The sequence below is a fragment of the Buceros rhinoceros genome, unplaced genomic scaffold (assembly GCF_000710305.1).
Source record: "Buceros rhinoceros silvestris isolate BGI_N320 unplaced genomic scaffold, ASM71030v1 scaffold34528, whole genome shotgun sequence".
Classification (NCBI taxonomy): Eukaryota; Metazoa; Chordata; class Aves; order Bucerotiformes; family Bucerotidae; genus Buceros; species Buceros rhinoceros.
The window spans coordinates 30,725-40,655 of NW_010425853.1; the positions used below are offsets into that span (position 1 = coordinate 30,725).

Genomic DNA, 9,931 nt, shown 5'->3' on the forward strand with positions numbered 1-9,931 from the left:
ACGCTGATTTTCTTACTCGTGAAATGATGGTAGAGAGATGAGAAAGGCACAGTGTTTCTCTCCCAGGAAATGGGGTGTGCTTCCCCTCTGGCTCTGCCAATCCGTGGAACAAAGAAACAGGAAAATCCAGTCGTCATCTTCAGTTTTTTCCTCCATTGTCTTTTGTAGCTCCTTCAGATGAACGTGTGGCTCCCCACCAAACAGTGGGAGCAGCTCTCTTCCCACAAACGCTCCCCTGAGCACAAGAGGAGGGGGATAAAAGAGACATTTGCATATGTTTATTGGTGGCATGGCGATATAGTTTCTCTTCTGTTTTCATTCAGCAGAAGACTGTTCCTCTTTTTTATGCTGCAATTCCATCATCAGCCAAACAAAAGAAGCACAAAGAGTATCATATGTTCTTCTTGGGTTTCGTTCCTCTTAGCCAATCCTCTTCTGCAGAAGCAACACAGGCACAGCCCACATCTTCCTCTTCAGTATTTTGTCATGGGAAAAAAAATTGAAACCTGAGAACAGGAAAACGTGGTATTACTGTGATCCCAAGCCAAACTTGCTTTCTTTGAACCATATAAATATCTTTTTATTTGTAAATCCTTTTATGGAAGAGGGCCAGCTTTAGAAATGACTGAAATAAACTTTCTCCAATCAGCTTTGCTTCCTGTTTCCAAGTTTCTGCTTTATAGAAAGTTGTCTGAGACATGGCGTATTTATGTATTAGCTTCTGACAGCTCTAAAAAAATCCTTAATACATTAACTTGACTTAATTTTTCAGGGTATGTATGGAAGTAGAAGTGCTGATAATCTGTCATGCCCTTCTCCATTGAATGTCATTGAACCAGTAAGTAATTATTGTGTGCCGTATGTTTCGCTAAGAACCAGGAAGGGATTTCTTAAAAAACGTTGCAAGAGATTCATTTAACACATAATCTTGGAAATACTTGACTCGCTTGAGCAGTTCTGTTGAGAACAGCTGCATTTTCCCTTAAGCAAATTTAACCTTAGATGTGAGTAGCTGTGACCTCTTGTTTGTTTTTAAGAGGAATATGTAGAAGTGAGATGATGTTTGCATTTAGTTGATAAAATGACTACATGGTGGGTTTTCTAGGGAAAATTATTTCTTACTTTTCTGTGCATTTTATGCTATTGAAAACATGTTTGTCAAAGACTGTGGAAAGGAAATAACAAATTTGAATTGTTTTAGCAAAGAGAAATAAAATCAAGCCTTTACGTGTGTCTCTCAATAGCTCTGGCAGGATGCATCCGTATTGCAAAAGTCAGCGGCTTGGGGAACTGCCATCATTCGTATTTATGTTGGCTTTTAAAAAATGCCCATTCCTTTTTATGATCCTTGTTGTTGCAGTCATAAAGGCAAAGCATATATTTATTTTATAGCTGAATTTGTTACATGGAGAGAATGAGTAAGTCACTGAATAAATAACAAGAAAGCATAGTTGTGTCTATACATGACTTTTTTATATGCTTAATCAGGACTGTTTCTTTTCTGAATCCTTAGGTCTCTGAACTTATTCGAGAGCAGTCATTTCTGAAGTCTGAACTGGGTTTAGGACTGGGAGATCTTGGATTGGAAACTCTCCCAGCAGAGGGTACAGAGTCCATATTCTCCCATGGAAACTCTGATTCTTCTTCAGTGTGCTCCGGTCCTGCAGGTCGAAAAGCTGGTGTTGGATTCTCTGAGCTAACAGGAAGGTCTAAGAGTCAAAGCAAGAGGTTATACCGAGCCTCTGTTGCCTTAACACCAACTCCCCCAGTGAGAGCAGGCACTGCACAGCAGGTGGAAAGCTCTGAGGAGCTTGCAGACTCTAAGCCAGAGGTGGAACACAAACTTGAAAAAGTCCCTCTCATGCCTTCAGTTGAAGAAATCCACAAAACTGTGGAGCAGGAAGAGCTGCAGCAAGTCATACGGGAGGTGAGGAGTGGAGGGGCTGACATCTAGGGTGTTCAAAGAGTGTTCACGGTAACCTTAAGACAGGCTATCTGTAACTCTTGGCCACTGGGTTTTTTCTCTTTCGTCTCAAGCCAAGGCTCCATACCGTTACTGTACTATTTCTGAAGGCTCAGAGCTTGTCACTAGATGTTCAAGCTGCAGGTATTCTTGTGCAAAGCAGTAGACAATTTTTTCAGTGACAGTAGGTAGCATGTAAATTAATAGCTTCTTGCTACTAGAAGTCTGGGTGAGAAAGAATTTGCCATCTCTCCTACTTGGTTAAGCAGCAGTATTTCAGATTCCCAAGTGAAGATTTCTCTGCCATGTTTGCTTGCTAAAATGCTGGGTTGGAGTTAATTCGATTTATGAAATACTGATTCTGAAACAACTCTGTAGTAAATGTTAAAAATACTTTCCCAGTCTCTCTACTCCAAACCAGTAAGGAGTGTAAGTGAAGCTGACTGAAGTCAGATGAGAAGTTATTTCAGACTTGAAGACTGGTGTTGGACCAGTGCTGTTGGACAAGTTTTATTGGCAGTCAATAAAAGTGAAGGGTGCTTGGTTGTTTTTCCTGTGGGCCAGGTTAAAAAACAGGACTAAAACTGCGTGTTTTGCTTTTCAGTGGCATGACAGAAAGCCTTACTGCAAGTAGTATAAACGGCAGAAGGAAGCAAAAGAAACTTCTTGTTCTCGAAAGCAGTGCCCCTGAGAAAGTGGAGCGAGCTCTCTGCTGTGAATACAGAAATGGGGATTCAGAACCTGTGGGTTTTATTCCCTCTCCTCACTGGAGAAGAGACCATTTAGCCTTTAGCTGAGGGTCATTGGACCCTTAGCTTTTAGCTTGTCCCTTATAGCTTTTTATGGCTCTGCCATAAACCACTTGAAAGGCCAGGAGAGGTGTCATGCTCAGGACTGTACAACAGGCCAGGCTGTAATGCTGCGGAACTATTGAGGTCCGCTTGCATTGAGGCTGTGAATAACTGGAACCAACTTAGCCTTAGTTTTGTCTTTAAAACAGATGAGAGGCAGACCTCTCATCTCATGGTAAAACAGGAGCTGTAATCCCAGAAGAATCCTTTGCCACACCTTCAGCTGCCTTCTCTCAGTGTGGAAAGAGGTAGAGTGTATGGGATCATAAGGTATCCTTTTACTCATCTTCTGACCACAGGACTCTGCTGAGTCTGTCTGCAAAGCGGAGATGACTTCTGGGCTGACTCACTGTGGGCTTTGCCTTTTGTGGGCACTTTACACTTGCACAGTGTGATTGTGAAGCTGTAGAGCATTACTAAGAAGTGTTCTTGCAGAAGATGCTTGGAAGCATGTGAAGATATTTACTTTGTTTACCTGTGGGTAACTCCATAAATAATGAGAGCTGAGAGTGCTAAGAATAATCCATAGCCACAAGCATTAACTGTCAGTGAACTGCTGGTGTTAAAAGAGGATGAAGTCAGTGAGGTGACATGGAGACCAGCTTTCAATAAGTAGCCTCATGATGCTGGATACTGCTTTACCCCATCAGTAGCCCCATTGTAGTCAGTGGGATGAGTTACGGACCACCAGGCCAATGACCTCGTAATTACTGTGCTCAGCATTAGGAGCTAAACACCTGGCCATCACTGATCTTAACAGTGGAGCTTGGGATGCTGCAACTTTACACCTCTTCTCTGAAAGCAAAGGAATGAATGAGGCATGGGGACAAGTATTCAATTTTCAAGTGTCTTCCCTCTCCACCGCCCTCTTACTGCCATCTTCTCTAAAGTAGCTAGAGTAAGGTTTGAAGAAGTCTTGGGAAAGGCCTTGTTTTGCAGATGTCATAAAATACTCACAGACGTCCCAAATTGTTTCTCTTTCTGTTCTATTTTTTCCTTTCATGCCTTCTTAAAGAGATTCCTTGCCTAATGCTTAGAGAATACTTGCACATGAGATATTTATGACTTTTTGCAATTTTCTGTCAATTCTGAAGTTAAGCCAGGATATTGCATTTGTTTCCAGCCCCTCTGTAAAAACCGGCATGTCAGAGGAGTGGTGTTGTGGTGGAGGCTTGCTAAAGGAGAAACTGAGAGGAAGGAGAGAGCTGTAATTCAATTGTACTGTAAAAGCAGCAGAGACATAAAGGGAGCTGTAGTCAAAGTACAGTTATTTCAGTCAATATTTTCTCTGAGGTTAACTTTTGTGAAAGTCCCTCTTTAACTTCATTAATTGGTAGCAAATAAATATGTGTGCTCTGTACAGAGATTGTTCTTTGGGTTGGTGGCACTGAGGACATTGTAATGCTGAAAGAATCCACACTGAACTGAGAGGCTACTATTCAAAGTTGAGTAGTCAGCAAATAACTCCAGTTGATTCACTTTGTAAATATTTGAGCACACAGAGAGATTGTCCCTCAGTTTAACTTCACTGGCAGCCTGTTTAGGATCGGCCCAGATTCCTAGCATGGGAAGTTTCAGAGATCTAAGTGAAGATGCATTGGCTTGAAACACCTGGTAGTTTTTGCAGAGCCAGAATATGCTATTAAATACTAGTCAGGAAAATCTCTTGTATTTTGTAAGAGCTAAAACAGACCGTAAATTGAAATGTGTCTTCCTTAGCTAGCCTTGTTGTTAGCAAAGGAATTCCGGTTTTGTTGTCAAAAGAAAGAAGTCTGGTAGAATGGATTCTTGATGTGTGCTCTCACAAATGTTAAACCCTTGCTTATTCCTCCCATTTTCTGTAGCTGCATGACCTTGTATTGGGGAAAGAAAAGTCAGGCAGTGTTTCAGAATATGCCTTGGTGGGCTGTAAAGCCTGTGAGCTTTGACCTGTAACGATATGCTGACATTAAAAAAAACCGATGGTGTTAACTTCTAGCATTAATGGACTAACTCTCATGGAAAAACATTCAACAGAGTGAAATGTTAAAATGCGAAACAGTGGCCCTCTTGTTGTGATGAAAATACAGCCTGATCTCCACTGGAGTATCCCATGAATCACTTACTGCCTGACTCGTGGGTCACCACGTTACTGGGAGTGCCACCAAGCCCTCTCATTCTCCTCTTCCGCAGTTCAAAAGATGCAATAGTTTAAAAATCTTTCTTCTTAAAGAACAATGCAGGTTTTATTTTTGTGAACAGTTCTCCAATGTGAATGACATTTAATTAATTTATACTTTAAAGAAATGTATGATTTTCCTGTTAACATCTGTTGTAAGCACCTGTAATGGGTCTTTATGGGCCAAAGAGAATCTTCCATTTTCCATTCAAATCCATGTTATCTCAGTCTTGATCAATAATTTCTGTTGGTTGTTCATACTTCTCTTGTGCAGGCATTGGGTTCCTCACTATCTTGAGCATAAAAACTTACCAGGTGCTGCCATGAAGAAGTGGTACAAGAAGAAAATAGAGTAGAAAATTATACTTGTAATTACAGAAAACACACCTTGGATCAGGAGTATGAGGACTGTGAAAAACCTCATGCCCATTTTCCATCAGTAGGTGAAGAACACCCATGTCCAGAATTGCCACTGTGGCACATGCCACTCTCAAATCAGTTAATTATTTAGCAGCAACATAATATTACAGTAATGGTAATTCTTTCATAGGGAGAAAGATGACTGGGTTGATATAGTAAAACTATCTATGAATGTGGTACTGTGTTATTAATGCAGTATTGAATATTAGGGTTATGTCAATGTAGTGTGTGTACCATAACTGAAAAGAGTTCTGTGCCAAACTGAAAGAGTCCTCTGCTCTTTCAAATGATTCAATTTTTCATTGAGCAGCTGAAAATACTGGCGGAGAGTTCATTGACTTCTTTCTGACTTTTGTACGGAGGAAGCCTTGGCAGTGGGCTGTCCTCTGCAGAGCAAATGGAAGGCACACCTTGCCCTAAATAATTTGTAATGAAAAAGGCAAATATCGGTCATTGTCATGACGCACATGCAGGATGAGTCACTGCAGGAGTCAATGCCACACTCTCCACTCAGAAATGACCATGATGAATCTGGAAAGAAGGGAGGAAGCAGTGGCAGTGAAAAGAAGCAGCGGAGAATGGCCTTGTTGTCATCCAGGCAGGAAGGTGAGAAGCGGAGGGCTCAAGTGATCCAGCAACGTCAAGCCAGAAATTGTTGCAAGAGCTGAGAATAGAACAGGAGCAGCTTCCCTTCCAGTCTTCACCTTGCCACAAGACTCTCTGTCATGCTAGACCATTTACTTGCTAATTTGGGCAGCTTTTATCAGTTTTCTTTGGAAAGTGAGGTTTATTTTTGTCTATCCGTCAAGAGAAGGGCACAGAATGACTTGTTTTGTAGCATGCTTGCAGACTCACCCTGTGTGATACTGGACAGGAAAAGCAGAGAGTGCAGCACAGGACTGTCTTACGACAGTAGCATGCTGGACAGCCAGGCTGCTGTGTGGCAGGTTTCCCTGTGCCTGCATTTCTAAATCACAAAGCCCTTACTGCATTGACAGCAGTCCTAAAGCTTTGTACGTTTGTGTGTGCATCGGCATAGACATCCTCAGAACTTGCAGCTGTCAGTAAATCAGGTCCTGTTACACACTGGCTTTTCTTTTGTCAGTTAATCAGCAAACAACCCAACTGCGAGCATGTTTCCCAATATTATAGTCTCTGAATTTCTGCTTGCTGCAAAGTAGCAATGAAATGAGGAACTTTGCCATTAATGGTTTAGGGATTGAATTGCCTGCCAGTAGAACAAGGGATAAATAATCTTTTGCTAATGCTGCTGCCACCCTTCTGACGTTGTTGCTTAATCCTTTTGACGCACCAGGAAAAGGGGAAACTTGTAAGTTGAGAGTGCTACGCAAACGTGGCGGGGCCTCTGGGAAGGCTGGGTTTGAGTAAAAACTATTCCTATGGTATTGGTGGGGCATCAGAACATGAAGGGGTTTGTTACTGGCAAAATAGGGATTCGAGATTTTGTCTTTTTTTTTGTCATCAAGTTTGCTGTTCATTACAGCTACTCAGGCACTTGAAAGCTGCTTTGAAGTGACCCTATTTTCTTTAGTATTTTCTTTAGAATACTAAGAGCAGTTATTTGTGCCAGAAAAATATTTGACCTTTTCATAGGAAAAAGGAAACTGTATTGCTTAACTGGGCTGAGGAGTGCTTCTGTGACTGACCCCACGGCTGGGCTCTGGCTCTTATCCCCCTACACACTCTCACCATTGTCTTCCTCTCTCCTTGGAACCACATCTGACTTGTTAGTCATTACTCAAGATAATCCAAAAAAATTAATTGGTGCCAAAGATCTCTCATACTTGTGAGCAGCCCATATTATTTTTTCTCTGTCATGCCCTGCTCCTTTCTGGCATAATTTGCTCTTGTAGAACTGATTGGCCTCCTTTTCTCCTTTGCCTACTTTACTGTAGCCATCAGTGCTCTGCCTTTCCTTTGTTCCAGCCTCAGCCACCCCCAGGTGCCTGCTAGTAGTAACTCCTGGGTTTGTTTTACGTAAAACTTAATGGGTAAATGCTTTGTCACAATCCTCTGAAAAATAGTCTGTGCTGGCACAGAATGCATCCCAGTGGCCAGCTGATGATTCGAGCAATTGTTGAAGTTCTGTTTGTCTTTGCTGTTGTGAAAGCATGTTGTTAGGATTCACCTCCTTTTGATTTATGTAAAAAGAGGATTTGGACCTTTCCTACTGTGTAATCCATTTGTGAGGCAGATCAGTCCTGCCTTACTTTTCAAGAGGTAACAACTAATGTCAAAAAGCTTTCGATGTATGTGTCCTGTTTTCTGAACTTTGCATACTTTGAGACGTATTTTTCCTTAACATAAATCCAGTTATCTTAAGTGTAAAACACAGGTAAATTTACCATCCGGAAAAATAAAACCAGCTTAGTTTGCATTTATACGATTAACAAGAACTTTAAAATTACAGTTGTTTTTACAAGAGAAACCCTGTTATGTTTTTTCCATGACATTTTTGAGGTTTTGGTGGCGTACATTTTCATAGGTTGATAGTGTCAAACATATCTGCAATATTGTTTAGTTTTATCCACTGGTTATATAACTTACTGACCTTAAAACTTTGGCTAATCCCTTTCAGATCAAGGAATCTATTGTTGGTGAAATAAGACGAGAAATAGTCAGTGGATTGTTAGCAGCTGTATCACCCCAAAGCAGATCTGGAACTGCAAAACAAGATACACAGCCATGAAACTGGTACTACAGGTAATCTTTGGGAATCTGCCAGAACCAGATTTTATTTTATCATAGGAAACATCATTGTTAGCTTAAACCTTGCTTTTTTTGCATTTTCTTCTTGAAACATAAGTGATCAGAATTGAAGTTCATTAAATACAGAGGATACTGGTGATCCCAGATAGCTTTGGAAAATCAACTGGTTTATAGTTTGGCCCATTCTAGTGTCAGCTTTCATGCAGCAGTCCTTGAGTTCTGTTTTCAGTGTGTTCTGTGATGGCTTCATGTAAATGCGTCACGTGAGATGATTTCACTAGTTTGCCTGTCTTAGATATGAATGTTATCAAAATACATGCTTAAGCATAACAAGCAGACTTCCAAAAATCTAATTTGGATATTTGTCTTGCTTTTTTTTTTTTCCTGCAAGGTTGGATGTAGTCCGAAATGCTATGGGATTCTGCTTTGGGTGGCATACGCTGGCAAAAATGTCAAGTATTTTTGCTTCAGGAGATGATAAAGCTGCTGAGATAGGCTACTGTATTCAACGCTTGGTTCGATGATGTGTACCTTTCCTTGAGTTCACCTATAAAGACTTAGACACTTTAACTAGTTTGTTATTTTCCTTAAAGCATCAAGAAAACTGTGTCTCTGGAAGGTTTTGTATTTATTTCTGTGTCCCTGCTGTAAATTTTTATGTAGCTAATTTGTCTAATGATGCATCATGAAACTTGAAGATTTCCAGACATAACAAATTTATAAATAACACACATGCTTTCAGCCTAGCTTTTTTTACGAAAAAAAAACCAAACCCACAATAAACCCCTCCCCCCCAAAACACTGACCTCTATGAGGTATTTATTGTGCAATAACTGATCCACTTTAAGAGCTTGAAACAACCAATAATGGTTTCCACTGCTGTTACTTGGTGCCACTTCAAAAGAAGGAAATGATTCTGTTGTAAAAATTGTCGTTAGTTCTTGGGGCGGTTACTATTAGCAGAGTGGTAGAATGACATGAGGTTACTTAAAACTACTTAAAGTTCTGACACTGAAAGACTTATCTTTGTGTAGAAGAAAACTTTTAACTGATTTTATTTGCTGCCTCACTGTATGCCCATCCCGCCATAGAAAAGTGCCTTATTTTAAGCACTGTTCTTTGTCTGTGTTGACTGCTTTCAGTCCTACCAAGAGAAGCGCTCTCTGCTTCACATTAACCAAAATGGAATAAAAGTACTGATCTTCTGAAAGCCATTAGGATGTGCAGATTGGAGTGGATGAATGACCTTGGTTGTATTATGGGGAAAATGGAAAAATTCTCTTTTCCTTACCCATCTCTCACTGAGTGTATTTTCGGTTAGCCTGGTGAACGTGCGTTTGTTCCAGTGGAGCAAATTGGAAGTCATTGGAGGTTTTATGTGGTCAAATAGACATTTAGTGGTTATGTAATATCCCATTTTGCTGTGCTTGGAATCTCTTTACTCCTTTGCCATTTCCACCTACTAAAACTCTTTACACTATGTCAAGGTCTTTAATCAAAAATAGTTTCAAAAATAACAATATTACATGAAAAAGTTTATAAGATTTTAAATTGTGTTAGGAAGACACACAAGGGCTGATTTCTTAAAAAAAAAGTGTATATTAAACCAATAAAATATTTATTTTGCCTATAATCTGTGTCAGTGTTTTTCATTGTGCATGGTTTTACTCTTAACCAAAATAAGTAACTTAGATTTGATTAAATAGTACACAGAGAGAAGAACAGTGGGAAAGCTTAGGACTTGGGTTTCTAAAAGCTTTCAGATGTTCAGGGGACCCTATGTGCTTAGGAAATGTGAGATGCAAATTT

General features: G+C 40.3%; 1 protein-coding gene across 1 annotated transcript in view; it reads left to right on the forward strand.

Annotated features, from left to right (window-relative positions):
* Nucleotides 1-8,730, forward strand: part of SSFA2 (sperm specific antigen 2) — a 32,937-nt gene extending 24,207 nt beyond the window's left edge. The window contains exons 13-16 of the mRNA XM_010141283.1: nucleotides 773-838; nucleotides 1,514-1,927; nucleotides 7,992-8,116; nucleotides 8,514-8,730. Coding sequence (XP_010139585.1) covers nucleotides 773-838; nucleotides 1,514-1,927; nucleotides 7,992-8,102 — 591 coding nt within the window. The 3' untranslated portion in view covers nucleotides 8,103-8,116; nucleotides 8,514-8,730. The remainder of the gene's footprint in view (nucleotides 1-772; nucleotides 839-1,513; nucleotides 1,928-7,991; nucleotides 8,117-8,513) is intronic.
* Nucleotides 8,731-9,931: the final 1,201 nt, after the last annotated feature.